Raw genomic sequence first — 20,698 nt, forward strand, 5'->3', positions numbered from 1 at the left:
ACACAGACATATAATCTAGTTCTCTGTTACTCACACACACATGCACACACACACACACTCATATGTTTTTGTACACACACTCACACACACACACACATATATATATATATATATATATATATATATATATATATATATATATATATATGTAGATACACATACACATACACACACACTGTATATATATATATATATATATATATATATATATATATATATATATATGGGTCTAGGACACATGCTCGACTAGCATGTGTCCGAATCACAAAACACCGAACACACATACACGAAAGCGCTTAACATCAAAAAGCGCTTCCGTGTATGTGTAGCTTAAAAAAAAAAAATCTACTTTTCTGCAGGGGGGCTTCGCCCCCTGCACCCCCCCCACACACCCTACTTTAATATTCTCACTCCGAGATCGCACTACAGTGGGGAATTTTCCCTTACCCACACTGTAGTCTGACAGGCACACATACACAGAAGCGCTTGTCGATGTTAAGCGCTTTCGTGTATGTGTGTTCAGTGTTTTGCGATTCGGAGATATGCTAGTCAAGCATGTGTCCGGATCCCACATATATATATATACACACACATATATATATATATATATATATATATATATATATATATATATATATACATACATATATATATATATATATATATATATATATATATATGCAGTTTTGTACATACCATTCGTTATTTATAATAAACTTAACATAGAAGAGTTAAGCATTATTAATGTATACATTCTGGTAAATGCTGCTTAATGTTTTACTTATTCACTGTCACACACTGGCTATATGTTGTACATGTAGTCTTTGTCAATGACTTTATGTCAGTATGTTTTTCTCTGTATTGCTAATTGTATTTATTACTTGTTATTATATTTGCCAATGTAGCCCGAGTTGTGGCTGAAAAGGGTCCTGGGACCAGTTCACTTTCCTCTTTACCAAAGTAAAAATAAATATGAAATAGAAAAAAAGGGTCAACATGACAGAAATAATTAAGGAACTAGTAAAGCACATTTTAATTCTGCATCATTCATGAGAGAAAAAGCCTCCCACACAATGAAAGTGTCATGCTGGAATTCAGGCTCACCTTTATAATTGTGCTTATTGCAATAAAATAACACATTAAATTAATAATGTGCAAACCTACAATGTTCAGCAATAAAACTGTGTAAGAATAAACAATCTGATCAAATTAGGATTAAATCAAGTGCAATAAAAATAGTGGAAGCAGAATCAGGTCACACACAGGGAACTCCATTAACTCCAAAGAAACAGAATTTAGGCCTGAACTGTTAAGAACTAGGAATTATTTCAGGTGGGTAAGGCCCAGGTTGTGTAGGGCTATATAGACTGATATCAGAACTTTAAAGGTGATTCAAGACTGGACTGCTAATCAGTGCAAACTCTACAAAACTCACACAACACATGCATAACAAGAAGTACCTACAAAAAGTCAAGTTGTGGGGCTTCTGCACCAAATTAAAATGGGCAAATTCTAAATTAAGAAGGTCTAGGTATAAGATGTGGTAATCAAGTCAGGAGGAAAATAAAGCCTAGATATCCATATAATGGTGCTCATTTGGAAGTAGATACGTGATTCCAAGAATATTCCTTTCTTGGATGCACAGTGATTTGTCTACAACTAACACTTGATTCCTAACTGCCTCAAAAACAACACCATGGTCCTTCATCTTTACTTACAAACTCAAGTTCTCAAACCCATCAGGCTTATTCCTCCCAATAATTAATAGATTAAGAGAGGGCTAGTTTTAGTTCCTTAAGGTAGCATGTGTAGCCATGGTCATCTACTTTGAGTTGATAAACTATTCTTCATCCAGAAATGAATTGATTTCAAGGTGTCCACCAGGAAGTTCACAACAGAAATATGCTCCTGAGAAGAGGGAAGACATAGCCATATGTCATCTGCATAACAGTGGTAACAAAGAAGTCTCTCTCATATGAGCTCCCCCTGAAGAAACATGTACAGAGAAAGCAGAAGTAGCCCTAAGATAGGTCTGTGTTGGATGCCAGAAGTAACACAATAAGAAGGTGAAGAGTTTAGACCGGACTCTGCCCTCTAAGTATATCCTAAGGCTTAAAAGGCAAACCATTTCATTGCAAACCACACCAGCTGGTGTTATGACATGTAGACTGGTTCCATGACATAAGAGATTCTCATGCCAGTTTTGGGCAACAAGTCTAAAGTATGCCTTAAATATTGGGTTACAATGGTAAAAGTCTGAACAAAGATAAATCTTTTCCTTATGTAAAAGAATTCTTATGTCAGAACAGTGGACTCCTCATAGGAAGGTGACATAATATATAAAGTGTGAGATGGAGGGAAAGTCAGCAACTGATCAGATGGCACGAGATAGCAGAGGCAAAAGGGAAAAGAGTACACTGACATCTTCTATAAGCTATCTAATGCAGCTATGAAGGATGATGAGTCAGTCAGAGACAGAATCAAGGGCTCTACTTTGAAATCATGACAAATTACTTACTGTAGTCCATCTTGCCAATCACACTACCCTAACACACAATTTACCATTGGCTTGCCTCCATACCTCTGATTGCTGAATATACAACTTGAGAGGTTGGTTTATACTGAGTAAAGGAACATCTAATTTCATTTTTACTATTTGTATTTATTCATTCATTCATTCATTCATTGACCAGAGTAGAGCATTGGACTATTAAGTGAACATGAGTGTGAGAGTTTTACCAGGTGGAGAGAAACAATTTAAGATGTGATGTATCGTTTGTACATTACCTTGACAGAAAGCAGGAGTGGGGATTAGTTCAGTCAGACAGGTGAATAGCACTATATTAAGACTGGAATTATTGTGTAGACTTGAAAAACAGGATGGCTTGGGATGAATAAGGTTGTTATGAAGGGAGTCATAACAGAAGCTTCCAGAGACAGGATTGAGTATGCTACTATCAAAGTACGGCAGAGAGAACAGACTAATCAACATATCTGACAGGAAAATGTTTGAATAAGAAGATAGGAACCAGGAAAGAAAGAACAGAATAATTGAGTTTGTGTTTTTTAATGAGGAATGGCATAAAGGATCTATGTGTCATATTTAGTAGCTAATGCAAGCTATGCTACAGTTTGAGTCATATTACATATCAAAAAGGAACCAAGAAGGACCACAAAAGCCATGGTTTTGGATTATAGTGGAAAAGAATATGATTTAATAGAGGTCTGATAAAAACTTGGGAGGGTTGCATGAGGGTAAAGATGGGAAGCTGCTGTGGTAGACCAGAAAAAGGCAACCTGGGGAAAAATGGAAAAGAGAAAGGCTTTGTGGGTTTTTTAAAAAGAGAAATCTATCTGGTTAAGTGCAACTATATGGGAAAAGGAAAGGAGATGCTGAGAATAGAGGGACAAGGGGGCAGAAACCTGGGAGGAGGTTGTGGATGCTAGAAAGTGGACAGTGAAACCCATCAGGAAAAATATGGACAAGAACAAGTGTCTTTTAGGTACATAAGCAGGACGATATTAAATATCTTAGGAAGGGTCATCATGACAGAGCAATAAGCAGATTAACACATTAAATGAATGTTTTGCATCAGTGTTCTACAAAAAGCCTGAAGAGAGTTTAGCAGTCTAAGAAAACAGCATGAGGTAAAGGGGAAGATAAGCAGGCAAGAAGATAATGAATGAGGATTTCAATAAGGTACTGGAAAGTCTAAAGGTAGGCAGTATGAAAGGGCAAGATAAGACCACACAGACAATCCTGAAAAGGGATGCTAGGTTTTAGTAAACACACTGGCAGAACTATCCAACAAGTCCCTTGTGAAATGAGTACTCAAGAGTGAGTGGAAGGAAGTAGCAGTGGTAACCGTCTACAATGCAGTGCGGGAAAGTACAGGCCAGCAAGTATTACTTCAAGTGTGGGGGAGGGGAAGTTACTAAAATCAAGCCTTACAAAGTTCCTGCTGCAAAACAAGCAGCTTGAGGAAATCCAATATGGATTCATAGATCGGAGTTCCTATGGAAACTAGCTTTTACATTTCCATGGTTATATTATTAGGGAGGTAGAAAGAGACAGCCTTGATATGATCTGTCTAGATTTCAATAAAATGTTTGACTTGCTCATTAGGCCAAAGTTAGAGGTAGATGAGGCTCAACAACTAACAGTTAAGACAGGAGGTGATGAGATAAAAACAGTGATACGTAATCAGTCTTCTGTAAAATCTCCAGGAACAGATGCTATGCCTGTGGAAGTCTGGAAATTAGGAGGGAAAAGTGATAAAAGTCTGGAAGATTCTGTTTAACAGCATTTTAAAAGGAGGGGTAGAAAGCTGTGGTGGCTGTGTTACCTAAAGATGGCAAAGACTCTTCAGACTAACCTTCATATAGACCCATTTCAATTTTAAAACTTGATTATAAAGTGTTTATGTATATACCAGCTAAAAGAATGGCAAAGGTGTTGTTAAAATGGATAGATATGGATCAGTGTGCTTAAATGAACAATGATTACATCCAGAGGGAAGCAGAATGTTAGAAAATGCCTCTGTTGTTGTTGGGTCTTGATGCAGAGAAAACATTTGACAGAGTAAGCTGGGATTTTATGAGTAGGGCATTGGAAGCATTTGCATTCCCTGATACAATAATAAGATTAATTAGAAGGATATATGAAGGAAGTCATAGTTAAAAATTGACGAAGCGCTCAATAAAATTTTACTTTTCCTGGTCGTCCAGTTCACTTTGTATTTTCTTAGTTTTGCTTCTTTTGGTTTACCAAGGATAGGAGGCAAAAAATAAAGTGGGAGGGTTCCTCTCAGATAAGCTGTGTTTGAACAGAGGAACCAGGCAGAGGTGTTCTCTTTCCCCTTTGTTACTTGCGTTATTTTTAGAGCCACTGGCAAAGAAAATAACAGACTCTGAAATACTAGGATATAATTGTTATGCTAATCAAGAAAAGTTGCCTTTATTTGCAGATGATATTATTTTGTACCTGATAAATCCAGAAAAGGACATCTCAGTGTTGTGGAACATTTTGAGGCAGTTTCAAATCTTTTTTGGATATAAAATTAATAAAACTAAAGCAAAGATTATAGTCGTACATTATGTACTCACACACAAATTGATATAACAATACCCATATTTATTGAGACATGACAAGATGAAATATTTAGACTACGGATTAAAAAGGCTTCTGTTATATCAGCTAAGGATATGTGGAAAAAGACTAAACAAAAGCAAAAGATGACACAAAATTTGAGAAAATGGAAACTCTTATTTCTATATATGGAAAGTAAGAAATAAGTAGTGAAAATGTTTTTAGTCCTTTTAGTCTTGTATACTTGTCAGACATATTTTTATCAACCTGGAGAAAAGTTCTGGACTATAATTAATAAAGAATTGAAGGAATTTATCTGAGAGGGAAAAGGTAAGAGTCAAGTGGGTAAGTTAATCCTTCCAACAGAAAAGATGGTTAAGGTTAACCTGATTTGAAGCCATATTTTGCAGCTACATAGTTACAGGTAATATACATAACACAAGTGGAAGGTTATAATTCCAAGTGGAAAGAGATGATGATGATGATGATGAAACAAGGGGGAAGTTCAGGAAATATAGAGAGAGTGGAGTTTTGGATGCAGATCCTTAAGGAGAACAACAACCAGAAAGAATATTATATTCATAAAGTAGCAGAAAGTATTCAAAGAAATAAGCCAATAAAAGAATGGAGAAAGAAGATTTTGTCAAAAGGGATGACTGCATGTTGGGGTAAATAAAATAGGCAAGAGGTGATTGGAATTTACTGGAGAAACTCGGCAAAAGAACCAAGATAGTGGATGCAAATAACTCAAGCAGGAAAGGTAATAGAGTGGGCTGAGTCCAAGAAGTCATTTGGATTGCAAGCTAGAGACTGCCTTCCCTACCAGGGCTTGATCAAGTACAGACGAAGAGAAAGGGATAGGAGAATTTCAAATGAAAGACCTGCTCTGGTAGAGATTTTAGTTGAATCTAAAATGGAAGCACCTGTTAAAAAAAGGGATAATTAGTAGGGCATATAAAATATTGCATGATAATATAAGAATCAATCAGAGGAGGTTAGATCTGATTGGGAAGAGAGACTGTAAAGCAATTTACAAGAAAGCAATGTAAAGACATATGTATGGCTTCCAAATATGCAACAAATTTCAGAAGGTTTAGGATCTGTGCTTGGAGGTGTTTGCATAGGAATTTTTATACCCCAAGCAGACTTCAAAGAATTTTTCCTCAAGTAGATAGCAAATGTTGGAGGTGTGATGGAGAAAGAGGTAACTGGGAACATATGTTTTAGAGTGTAATGAATGAGTAGGCAGATTTTAAAAAATCCCTACAGAGTACTCTATCAGAAATATAGCTTAAGTAAATGGCTGTAAGTAAGAAAATTATTATTTTGAGCTAGGATACAGGATCTGAATTGTCTAGACATAGTAAGGCTGTATTAAGTTTAATTCTGCTGCCTGACAGAAATGCAATTAGCAGAACATGGAAATCAAAGTGTACACCAACTGTATTTGAGGTATTGAATATGATAAAAGAGATAAAAGAACTAGAAGAGGGACTTTTAGAAAAAGGAAAGAGCAAAGTACCTAGAAGTAAATGGAAATTGTGGGAACAATGCATGCATAATAATGTTCAGGAGGAGAAGTTATGTTTAAGGGAAGGTAGGAATTAAGCAGTTTTTTGTAATGTTAGACTGATTATAGCAGCAAGAAAATATATTTGATGTATGTTGTATTTAAATGGAAAAAATGTTAAAATGGTGTATTTCCTTTTCCATTTTTTTTTTATTTCTCCAAATCTTTTGGGTTTCTAATACCATGACAGGAATTGACACCATCCCTAAGTCAAAGTATGATTAAAGTTCATGAATTAGTATTGTTTCAGTCTTTGATGTCAACCAGAAGTGCTGTTTACAGCACCAGCAATGTGCCCAGTAATAACTCCTTCTACAATCCATACGGAGTTACATGCATTGGTAACATACCTAAATACAATTGCAGATTCTTTTTTATAACTCCCATTGCTCCTACTACTATTGGACCTCTTTGGGTATCTTTTTCCCACACTACTCTCATTTCTGCCTGCAAATTCTAATATATTATGACTTTGTGTCTCTCTGTACACAAGACACTGTAGTCACTGGGTGTAGTGATTTCAATGATCAATGCTACTTTTGTCTTCTTTTCATGGACCACTATATCTGTTTTTCTTGATGCTGTGTTTTGAAGTGCTGGTAATGGGTGATCCTATGTGATGTAGACTTCATCAGTTTTTATGATGCTTTGTGGCTCATTGTTTCCAGTGTTTTTCAGCTATTTCAATATTATAATGTTTGCACAATCCCCAGTGCAGCAGTCTTGCCACATTATTATGCCTTTCAGTATATAGTCCTTCTGTCATTAGTATGTCACAACCAGCAACAAGGTGGGCAACTGTTTCCAATTCTGTTTTAAAAAACCTACATTTGTCTGTTTCTCCCACATATTGAATGGACTTTGTAAACTAATGTGTACTTACTCCACTATCTTGGGCCGCCAATATTAACCTTTCATCTCTTGGTTTGAATTTGCCTCTCCTTAACCATTCCTGCTTTCAGTCCCGATCAACATGAGGTTGTTGCAGGAGTTTTCTATACTTGCAACTATATTTATGCATTTTCCACAATTCTTGCCTTCTCATCTGATCCTTCACCTTATATTCTTTCTTTTGTTTTTTTGGTACATTCAGTTGCTGCCTGATTTTTATCTACTTCTGGTCTGATTTCCATTCCCACTTGATGCCAATATACTTCTGCCAGACTAAGAAGGGAAGCCATCTTAGATTTATTCTCCTCATGCTTCAAAGCTTTCACTATACTTGGGTCTTGTGAGGTCAGCAGATATGTGTGGAGTCCCGCGACTGCAGATCTATACATGCAATCAGTTTCAAGGAGGCCAATACCTCCTTTGAAATGGGGAATATATAATCTTGGTATGCACTGAGTTTTATAAATCATTTGATGAGCATGAAGCATTCTTCTTGTTTTCTTGTCTAATCTAACCAATACCTTTTGGGGCCATTCAATCACTCCAAAACTGTAAGTTAGGACAGGAAGAGCAAATTGGTTTGAACTTTGTTCCAAGATGTCAATGCTGTTTTCAGGATTAATTTAAGTTTTCTAAAATATTCCTTACTAAGTTTTATTCACATTTGTTCATGTTTTATTGTTGATCCTTCATCAGTTCCCAAATATTTATACACTCCATCCTGCTCAAGTTCTTTTATATCACAGTCTTGTCCCAAACTGATGTTTTTTTGGTGCTGCAGCTTTCCTTCTTTAAAGGTTGGTTTTGCGCATTTATCAAGACCAAATGACATTCTTACATCATCTGAAAAAGTTTGACAACTTGCAGTTGTGCGTTCAGTTCCTCATATGATGAGCTGTACAGTTTTCAATCATTGACAAAGAGAAGGTGAGAAACCTGTACACTTTTTTGCTTTCTGGGAGCCAAATTAAAGCCATGACCTAATCTGTTAAGCAGACAGCTTAATGAATTAAGGCAAAAGATCAGTGGTGACAAGAGTCACCCTGGAATATCCCCCTTTGGATTTTTACCCCTGGAATAATTATTTGTCCTTTATCATGGCTTAACTGCAAAGTGGTTTGCCACTGTTTCATGGTCACTGTGATGTAGTTTTTCAGTATATAGGGTGTATCTTATACATTTTAAGCACTCTTTTATCCATGAATATGAGATACTGTCAAATGCCTTTTTGTACTCTATTCATACTATACTTAGATTTGTCCCCTTTTTGCAGTTCTCCTCTATGACTTTAACAACAAATGATGCTTTGTTCCATGTGACTTTCTTTTATTACCCTTTTGTTCTACTGCCATAATTGGGTTTTCTTCTAAATTACTATAAACTCTGTTAGCATGAATTTAAGTATATAGCTTATATGTTGTCAGAAGGCAAGTTATTGGTCTATAGTTTTTAGGGTAGCTTGCAGGTTCACTCTTAAGTAGGAGCATTGTTCTTCTTGTTGTTAGCCAGGCTGGTGTCTGTTTGGGGTGTGCATATAAATAGTTCTTACTCATGGCTAAATCTTCGTGCAGAAATGTTAATAGTTTTAGCCAGAAGTTAGGTATTGCATCTGAGCCTGTGGTTTTCTAATTAGAGGTTTTCCTTAACTTTGTTTCAATCTCTCTGGCTGTTACTTCATCCCATTTCACATCCTATACATTTGAACTTCTTATTCTTTCTTTTACTACTTCTATCCATTCAGCATCTTTATTATGTTCCACAGGATCTTCATAAATACTTCTCTAAAATGTATCTATTTCTTCTTTTATTGGAGGTCTTTCAATTCATTTTAACTTGTTTCTCAATTCTCTATAAAGCTTTTTTTGGATCATCAATAAATTGCTTATTTTGTACTTTTCCTTTGTATGTATCGGTGTATCTTCTACGTTTTTCTGGCTGTGCTAATATTTTTAGTTTATTTGTGATAGTGCGTGACAAATCCTGATCCGTTATAATACTGTGCATTGTTTTTATTATGTCTATATGAGTATTTTTGTTGATTTGTTCCCTCCTCTATACTCTTCTAACAGTGACAGTTCTTGTCTTAATTGCTTTATAATTTTCTCTATTCAATACTTCCATGATGGCATTCAATTTCTCCCCATCCTTTCCCTTACTATCCTGTGTTCTTGTGGTAGGAATTTATCTATTATTAATTTGCTTGCACAGTAATGTATTCTATTTACTTCTGTTATATCACATAAATCTCTAAGGACAGTCTTAATTAATGTGTTCATTTGTTTTATCAAACTTCTAACTTTTTGGGTTTTATTGACCTTCTGCAGTCTATTTCTTTCATTGATCTTAATATGTATATCCATCTTTATTAAATCAAGTAACTCTTCTCTTAGATCATTTTATTCTAAACTAAGGGCACATTCTTTGTTTGCCATTTCCTTCGGGCATTCTTTAGAAAGTTTTGGAGCTTCTTCCTGTGCCATGTTGTCTTCAGTTTCACTCTGTGTCATCCATTGCTCTTTCATATGGGAACTCACTGGCTATCACTCCACAGCATTGACTGTGTCAGAGTTGCCACAGTTTCCTGTTCTTTCCCTTACTGTATAGCTCCAACTGAACCTTTGTACTGGTTTCCTGTGGAAGTCTCAAAAAATATCTTCATATGTCAACTGATTAGATGCTTCCTGCTCCACTGGTTTCTCCTTAATTTGGGTGTCCATTGCTCTATCCTGTTGTGTTGTTATCTGAGTTAAATTTTCTGCACCAAATCCTTCACTTTGCAGGTAGTCCATAACCTCAGTTTCTATTTCTTGAACTTCTCCATTACTAATCCTGTTTTTTACTTTTCCTCTTTGTTTTCTTATTGTTTGTATTGTAAACTTTTCCACATACGGATGTCTTTGTATTTTTCTTCAAATATCTTTGTTGCTGCTCTTTTTGCATTGATTAGTTTTGCTTTCTCCTTTGCATAAATATTGCACCATATTAAATCTCTTTTTCTTTCCCATGTCCATATTTCTTCTTCAGATGTCTCCTGCTCCTCTTGTTTCTCCTTACTTGGGGACTCATTGTTCCATCATGCTGTGATATAACCTGTGTTAGACTTTCTACACTGAATCCTTCACTATGCAAATATTCCATAACTTTAGCTTCTATTTTTTAACGTCTACTTGATTAATATTATGTTCTACATTCCCTCTTTGTGACCTTATTTTGTTATTGTAAAATTTTCCATATCTGGATGCCTTTGCTTATATTTCTCTTCAAATATCTTTGGGGCTATCTTTTTGTGTTGATTAATTTGGCTTTTTCCTTTGCATAAATATTACACCATATCAGATCTTTGTTTCTCTACCATGTCCATATTTCTTTTTTATACCCTTCAAACATCTCTAAATTTTGTACTTTAAATTTTTGCACTTCCTCAGTCATGTCTTTTTCCAAATGGCACGCTTTTTTTGGTTTACATAGTGTTTTTCACGGATCTGTTGCATTAGTGAATACACATTTTTATTTGAAGCTTCTGACAGTTTTTCTTGTGGAAGTATTTTTCTTTTGTCTAATTTTTCTCAATCTTTTTCTGTATCTTTTGTCTAGAAATTCTGGGCTTCTTGCATAATAGTAACAATGCATAATTTATTTCTTATCCTCAACAGTTCACTCTATCATTTGTATGCCTCTTTTTTGGCCTATGAGTTTTTGTATGTATGTTTGCTTATGTGTTAAGTGACAATTTAATAAGTGTTTAAAAAAACTTTGATTTACTACTGCAACTAATTCTGCTGGCAAAAGTGACATGAGTTAGATATAGGTAGAAAACTCAAGGTGGTATGGAGAATTGGCAAAGAGACAAGACAGAAAGGGTAATATAGTTAGGAGGGAGTTTTGGGAAGACAAAATAATCATGAGTGGTTCTCTGCAGGGTTTAGTATTTTGGTCTAGCCTTATTTAACTATTCTGTCTCTGACCTAAAGGAAGGCATGGAGAACTGGAGCATTTTCTTTATGTTTGACATTATGGGTGTCAGACTAGTGACATAGAGAGCAGCAAGTCCGAAGAGAGACCTAAAGAAACCAGGGACATGTTGTAAAAGTTGTCAAATTCACTTCAGCCCATCTAAGTGTATTGAGCTGTACCTGGAGAATGAAAATCCAAAAGCACAGTATAACATTATAGAAATCAAACTAAGGAATCCAGAGCAGGGAAACTTCCTGTGAACTATTTTCTTGAAAACCTAAGCCATCAGGCTCAGTCTGAGAAAGCAACAGTAAAGAAAAATAAAACAATTGGATACACACACACACACACACACACACACACACACACACACACACACACACACACACACACACACACACACACACACACTCACTCACACTCACTCACACACACACACACACACACACACACACACACACACACACACACACACACACACACACACACACACACACACACACACACGTGTGTGTGTGTGTGTGTATGTATATCTTCTGAGAGTAGAATCAAGGAAATGAAGGTAGGTAATACTCCTGTATCAGACACTGGTTAGGCTAGAGTGGTAGCTAGCTTAATTGATGCCCTGAGCAATCCCCCAACCAGCACCCCACTCAGCTAAGGATAATACCAAACAAAAGACAGAAGTCCTCCATACTGTAGCAATGATTGATACTTGCTCATTATTACAGTGCATAACACATGGCTGCTTAAATGACTTACAGAAATGCACTCACTCCTAGCTGCTCAACCGTTACTGACTTGTGGAAACAGATTGGCACCTCTTCTACAGTGCTGATCGTTCCCCTAAGAGCTTGTTTCTGGGGAAGCCACCCCCTTTGCCCCATCGTAATTATGGATCTGAGTTAAACTGCAGCCAGAATGCTGTGTACAGACTTTAGGCTTTACACAGAAAGGGCTAGTGTAATGTCGACTGAAGTATGGACAAAGGTGACTAAGTTGTTGAAGGAACCTTTTGGTAAGACATATGAGAAGAGAATGAAGAAGTGCAATCTTTTCCTGTAGAAAAGAGGAGAGATGAGGATACAGTAATGGTAAATAAAGTGATAAGGTATGCAATTGGAAAGAAGACAGATATAATATGGGTTACTAAGATGCTACAACATAAATGTGATGGAATTATCCTGAACATCACAAGGGCAGATAAAGGGGGTATGACCTGCAGGGATTTGTATCACTTCATCAAAGTGACACTTCAACAAACGGCATTTAATTGGAAATGCCATTTATCGAATTCCGCTCATGGGAGATGCTGTGTCCCCCACACCCCCGCTAGTTATACATACCAACTACAAGATCACACTAATGTGGGGAAAAAGCAAATTTCCCGATCCTCACTGTGCAGCGATCTAGGTATGAACAGTTTGACAAATGTTTGATGTAGGTGCAGTGAAAATGTTGTTTGCTTAACTGATATCTCACTGAACTGATAGGGAGCCGATCAGCAGATAAAAGAAATGCAGTTAAATCTCAATTTGAAAAAACACTTTTTGCAGAGGATGATTGACAGGTGGAATCAATTATTGGATGGGCTAGTACAAATGGCAAAAAATGAAGCTTTTACAACAGCATGGGACTCCTGGAGGGATGGAATAGAATGGGAGCAAGGTGGTTGCTGCTTTAGGCTCGATGTAATAGTTGGCCACACCTGGCAGATTGACAGTCTTAGCTCTAACATAATGCAGCACTCAGCTTATTTTTACAGTTTATAGATTTTGTAGGGTGCTGTTCAAAAATTAACGACAACTGGAAATTCACCCTGGGTCTGGCCCTTATGTCTCTAATAGACAGAGGCAGACAGTAACTATGCGCAAACTAACATACTCACACACCTGCATGCATGCTCCCCCACACTCACACACACACACAGAAACGCACATACATACAGAGCAGCCACCCTATACTTACCTCCTGTAGGGCAACCAGCCACAGATACACACACACACACACACACACACACACACACACACACACACACACACACACACACACACACACACATACATACACACATATATGCATACTTGCTCACTCTCATGGATACAGTTATTCACACATTTGTATGAATGCTTATTACACACACACACACACACACACACACACACACACACACACACACACACACACACACCATCCTTCTACTTACCTGCTGTATGGCAACCACCTATGCATATGCACACAAGCACACATAGATATCCATGCAACCAGAAGCAAGCACTTATATACTCACTCACACACCTGCATACATGCTTACACACACACACACACACACACACACACACACACACACACACACACACACACACACACACACACACACACACACACACACACACACACGTACAGAAATAGTTTCCTTTAGCAACCTTTTAATTCATGCTGCTGAGTTTTATGAGTAGTGAGCACTGACTGACCTGTTTAAAGTTGGGGACCCCTGGACACTTTAGCCTAAGTATACCCCTGTCAGTGCCACTTACACTTTGTACTTTTTTCTCAGACTTGTAAGTAACCTTTTAATTCATTACTAAGCAACTTTTTAATTCATCTTGCAGAGTTTTATGAGTAGTAAGCACAGACTGGCCTGCGGCTACAGTGCACTTACACAAAGATACACCCATGTACCACACTATATTGGCCCATCTCAGTGGGACATTCACAGTTACTGGCATTTAGTTGCAACATTGATATACTACAGCTCTAAGTACAGGGCTGTACTTAAGTGAAATGGTGTCCTAGGCACTACCTACTGTTTTACCCCCACACACACACTTCCTCCAGTGCTCCTCTTTGTTTTCCCCCTATCTCAGGCTCCCCACACCATGCACATTACTTTTTCTTCCTTTTCCCACATTTTGCCTTAGTCTTTAGATTTTCAAGAAACCATGACGTTCCATATGCTCTGAAGTACATTTAAATTTATTTTTTTCTTTTTCACAATGTTTTCATCAGATGATGGTTTGAACAGAAATTATGATTAAGGAAAGAAATTCACTGTTGATGTTTAACTTTCATTTTCTTTGCATCCTTTCAACACACCTTTCATGACCAAAATAACACAGTAATAACAGTTTAGGAAGTAACTCAATTAAGCTGGGGTCCTTAGACGCAAAAGGTTAAAGATGCCCTGGAATATATTTTCTCAACGTTTTCATCCAATGCTGACGTGAACAAAAATCATGAGTAAGAAAAGAACTTCAGTCTTATTTTTTCTTTCAAGGAAGACATAGGTTGTGCCCAAGGCTTCATTTTTAAAGCCGATGAAAGAGTAGCTCACAATAAATTAACAAGGCAATTGTTGTGAGGAGAAGATACACAAATCTTCTTTGAGAATACTGCCTGCCTCCCTAATCCTCCTCCCCCCAAAGAATTCAGTCACCACCTGTGCACCCCTCTGTTCTTAGACTGAATAATGAAAGCAGAGGTTCAAAAGGCTACAATCATGTATTTCAAGTGACTACTGTCATAGATATACATAGCATGCCTCCTTACTACCCTTCAAGGTTAGCCACCTGTATACATGTCTGATGTGCAATTGTTAGGAAAGTGAAAAAATAATGATTACAGTAATGTATTCCACTTTGTTGCTCCTAGACAGTACATTTCCCCTACACTAGCTCTAGTAGCCTTCTTTGCATACCTTTGAGGTCTGTGAGAAAAGTAAAAGAAACAATGACCTCACTGTCCCAAGCTCAAACACAAGCTGTAATTGCGTGAACCGCGAGTACACTGAACTCCCTAAACAGCAAAATTCAAAATCTCAAATCAGCATAGTTGGCCCTTCTTAGGTATAGCTCCGAAAGGTAAGTGTGCAATAGTTACAGACCTTAGGGTTAGGGTGCGGGTTAAGGTAAGTGCATAGATAGTAATGTATGTAAGGTTTAGTGTAGGGTTAGAAGTAGGGTTTTGGATAGTGCATGTATTTGGTTTATTTATTTTGTTTGGGTGGGTAGTATGTAGCGAGCGGTGGGGTTGGCCAACTATGCTGGTTCGAGATTTTGACTTTCACGGTTTAGGGCATTCGGTGTATTCGCGGTTCGCTCAATATGTGTCGATGTTTACGTATTTGCTTAAACGGGCTTTTGCGGTTATAATATAGACCCCTTTTTACAACTACTCAGAAGAGTTATGTATGTACCCCTCATTATTGTGTGGGTGCACTTATAAAAATCAGTGAAGTGTTTATACATACAGACAGATATGAGCGTGCACACACGCACACACACACACACACACACACACACACACACACACACACACACACACACACACACACACACACACACACACACACACACTCTCTCTCTCTCTCTCTCTGTCTGCACATTCACCTTCAGGGAAAAGGGATGAATTTCATCTCACCTGCTGCATGTTTTTGAAGTGCTAGGCTGTGCGAAAGTACATGGATAGATGCACTCATAGATAGGGAGACTTTGCAGACTCCACACACAAAAAAAAGCTAGCCAAGAACTCAATCAGAGCAAAATGCTGTGAAATGGTAGTGCTACTCACTGTACTATAGTGGCGATGAACAGTTGCTTTCACATATCCTCTTCCTGCCAAATCAGCAAATATAGCCACTTATCATGTGTAAGGCATATGTTTTAATGGTAAGTGAAAGAAAATATGGCCAGCTTATTAATCTTAAATACACTGCAACTATGCCCCCCACCCCGCCACACACAGGTGCAATGGCAATGCTGATGATGTTTGTCCTAGAAAGTAAGAGAAATTATAGTCAGCTTGTCACTTCTACTCTGCAACACACACACACATGCACACGTGCACACACACACACACACACACACACACACACACACACACACACACACACACACACACACACACACACACACACAAGCATAAGCCATATCAATACTAGTTTTGCATTTATTTCAGAAAATAGCAAAACATTGTACAACATTAGTACTGCCACACCAACTCAGTGACTGTTGTTTAGCAGCATCAGCTCTTTTTATAATTCAAGATATGTACTGAGATTGGTCACTCTGGGCTGCCGTTCTCTAGCACTTACCTTGCTCATGTTCATTCACTGATTATCGGCTTTATTCTAAAAGAGCTACATTGCAACCCTGTTTCAGATAAAGAACATAATATTAAAATGAATATTTTTTTTTTCTCCTTACTTTTCCCCAACCAGCATCAGCTTTTTTGGGGCTACCACACAGTCAAGGATGATTAGGTCCCTCCTCCCCCGCAGTCACTGGTATTACAGGTACCTAAAGCTGGCTATGATGTTAATTTTAGTGGAGAGAATGTCCACCAACAGGATTTAATTATGTCAAGGGCACTATGTCAATAATAAAACATTTAATAAAATTGTGAAGCCTGTCATTTGATAAAACACTGTCACTGTAACCAGAGATATCTTTGAATTTTAAAAGACCTTTAAGAGTTATTATTGCCCATCTGGTTTATTAAGTACCAAGATTGCTATACTAGGTTTTACTGGTTTGACAAATGTAACAAAAAATCAAAATAAGATAACTTGCTGTGGTTGGGGGCTCCCAGGACCAAAGGGCCCCCAGTGATCACAAGGTTTGCTGGTGCCTAAAGCAGCCAGTTACGCATATTTACTGTATACTGTTAAGGCCAAATAGCCATTGTATTTTAATGGGTTCTAGTGTTTGGAGTCAAATTCCATAATGCTTGTTCCATTGCACATTCAAATATTGATGGCAGCAGTACATGAGCTAATGCCCATATCTCCTGTCTTTCACATATTAATTAGTGGCTGTAGATGGGATTATAAACCTGTTTGTAACATGAATCATAAGCTTTTGCATTTAGCTGTCTCTGTCAATAAAGCAAAGCCATTATGTGAGTGAAAAAGAAATGACAGGCAGCGAGCCAATGATTTTGGTGAAGAGGTGCATTTTGTGCCATCATCTGTTTCAGTACTCTTGACTTCCTTTTTAAAATGTTAAAAGTATTACCTGAATGAAAAGCCTGGCTCCTGCTGCATCAATGAAAATGACGCTACTGCAGTCGATTATGAGGCATTGGATTTCTTCACCATCAATATCTACAAAATAAAGAGCACATGAGGTAGGTATGTGGTTTCTTAAGTGGAAAACAGACTGCAATAACAGCAGAAAAGTAAATGAGTTGAGTTACGAGCTAAAACTAAGAAATAATACCTGTAAGACTCTGATATACAGACCTGCACAGCCACCCTTCTCCCCATATTTAAGAAATGCAAACTTTATCTTGGGTCAGTTTTTTCTAAGTTAGAGTAGTTCTCAGTCTGAAAATTCTGAAGTGAAATTTATTTAAAAGCATAATAATGCATATATATATATATATATATATATATATATATATATATATATATATATAAACATTGTTGCAGAGACTAATTTCCACATATGTAGTTAGCCTGACAATCAGGACCTAAAAGTCAGCAGTTCTGGAATCTGTTGATGTAAGAAGCAGTCATGATCATTACTTAAGCAGGATCTCAATGGACTGTTAATGTACTATTGAGAGGGACCAAGGAACAGTACAGAAACTGTTCAAAAGTCCCTCTTAAGGGCAACAGCATAAGCTATACTTTTATTGCAGTAATACTGTCTCATATGTTGAACAGTGAATTAATATGTATCCATTCACTCTTTAAGTTAGTAATGATTTTATAGGTAAATGATTTATAGGTTAGTACTAGGCTAACTGCCCTTGTAGGCCATTTTAAGCCTAGTCAATTAATGTTAGAATAACACCCTGCAGCTTGTGTCTGTAAGGCAAATATCTTAACCATTATGCCAACCTCCCTCATCCCCATGGGCTGCCTTACCAAATAAATTTGTAGTATTTGGATATCCAATGGCGAATTGCAGTAGGAGACCTGCCATTTTTTACTTTAGTTGAATAGTCTTGTCATAGGCCATAGCTGATGTTGTTCTGCCCACCTACTATTTACTATGTAAGTTCCTTCATAACAAACTTATACCACTGGTATTCACCACAATGCATTCCTCTCTTCCCTTCTTCAAGTTCCTTCCTTGTTATTTTTTTTCCATCTTTCCTTAAAACCTCCCTCTTCCCTTTAACTTTCCTTTTTCCTTAGGTTTTCTTTGGAATTAGAGTCAGCATTGTATCACTTCAACTCATTTCAGATTCCACTAGTTGTATCCAATGAGTGTACTTACAGACAGAAGCATAGCTTGGCTGGGGTGAAGGTCACAGCAACCCTGGCCACAAGATCTCAGGAGTTGCAACTGGCAGATCAGTTATTTTTTCATGTGCCCCACATAAATGTGAGGCATACCTCTCAACTGTACAGATTTTTGTAGAATGTCCAGATTTTGCCTCATATTTTTGGTTCGTTTCTCATAAAATTGTGGTTTTCTGGCTAATCAGTGAGGGCTGAAGTCAGAAAATAATGAAAGTCATTTGAGTGTCAGACTTCATACCCTTCAGAAAATTCATACTAATGCAAAACCTGTTGTTCTATCTACTTTCTAAATTTAAAAATACACCACGGAGAGTACCAGTGGAACAAATAAACGTAGTAAAACAGCTCTCCACCGTGGTCAAAACCAGACACTGATTACCATTGATTGCTGCTGTTTTGGATTTACCACTTACTGCTGCTATTTATTGGAATTCATATTAACCTTTGCTGCCAGCTAGTGCAACACGTGTTGCGGAATAAAACAGTGTTTTTATAACATACTGGACTGTGGACTTTCTCATTTTTATTGAGCTGTGGCTGGTTTTGACCAGGGTGGAGAGCTATTTTACTACTTTCTAAGTTTGTAAGAGCAATATTTAAAAAGTGTACCTATTTTTGGGCCTTTGCCCCCCCCCCCAATTATTTATTTTGTCCAGATTTCCTGCTATAACAGGTTGAGAGGTATGATGTGAGGGCAGGCAATATAGCAGGAAAGCATTAGGACCTGGCACACTCCTAAGGAGGGTATTAAGACGTTAGGAGAGAAGGGAGTAGTGCCAGATCAGAGAACGGACCTTTTCCCCTCTTAACCTAGTCCCAGATTGGGGATCAGCAGGTGTCAAATGAGCCAGCTATACCTCTGCTTGCAAGCATTTTCTATATCTTGCCGTTGCACTAACATGCAGAACAATGTTGTCATCTATATACAGTCACTTTTGATTGCAGTAGTGCTTAGAAAAAAATGATATATAAATTCTGGACACAAGATAATGAATGTCATCAGACTCCACTCATAGCTATTTGTGTCTAACCAAACAATTTAACGTAATGTGCTTCTTGGTCTCATCTTGATCTTCCTTTCTATGATAAACAATCATCTTCCCTTTATTATCTTTCTATCTTTAGTGCCCCATCTCAGTCCAAATATACCAAGCTTCTGTTGAATCATTTGTTGTCTCATATTAACTATGTACCATGTATGTGCTATCCATTTTGCATTATCTATAAAAGTTCTTTCATCTGGTATCCACATGAGATCAATATGTTTTTTTAAGTTCAGCTATTTGGTTATCCACATCATCCAATGGCATCCCAAGCAGCATGCCACCAACATTTCTGTGGGTTTATTGATTAATTAACTAATTAATAAAATGTGTCATTTGGATGTAATCTTATGTAGCACACTGTTGCACTGGCAGATCAAAGCTTTTTATTGCAGATTCTTACCCTTTGTACTCCAGACTTACATTCATAACTACACTGCTATACAATGTGCTCTCATTTAATAAACCAGTTCTGTCCTTGATAATCCACTATCCTGCAAAGGGGACGATCGTGTTTTCAGTGGCTGCTAGCCTCAGGAGTATCTAAGGCCTTGGATAGCCACAACTTATCTTCTGCACGACTATTTCTGCTTCATTTGATTGGATGCTAGCTAGAGACAATTGGAAGAAGTTCTGGAAGCCTAATGTGTTCTTTTGTGCATCCGCCTGCGGAAACTCAAAGCAGCGTAACTGCAAGTCTTAGAATAGCAGAAGTGAACATGCAAACATGGATGAACATATCCGGAGTCTGAGATTAAGGTACCCACAGTATTCAGTTATCTCAGATTCTGTATGTATAAGAATCAGTGGGACATGGGGGGGGGGTCATCACTCCCCCCCACACACACACACTTTAAATGTGTTAACAGTGAGTTTCAGAAATTGTTCTTTCATGTAAT

At 37.4% G+C, this 20,698-nt stretch overlaps 1 protein-coding gene across 1 annotated transcript in view; it reads right to left on the reverse strand.

Moving 5' to 3' along the window:
• The window catches only part of LOC122811624 (solute carrier family 26 member 10-like), a 443,093-nt gene that overhangs the window by 158,920 nt on the left and 263,475 nt on the right, over positions 1-20,698 (reverse strand). The window contains exon 15 of the mRNA XM_044083596.1: positions 17,519-17,607. Coding sequence (XP_043939531.1) covers positions 17,519-17,607 — 89 coding nt within the window. The remainder of the gene's footprint in view (positions 1-17,518; positions 17,608-20,698) is intronic.

This window comes from Protopterus annectens, chromosome 9.part0 (assembly GCF_019279795.1).
Source record: "Protopterus annectens isolate FY-2018-M chromosome 9.part0, PAN1.0, whole genome shotgun sequence".
NCBI classification, from domain to species: domain Eukaryota; kingdom Metazoa; phylum Chordata; order Ceratodontiformes; family Protopteridae; genus Protopterus; species Protopterus annectens.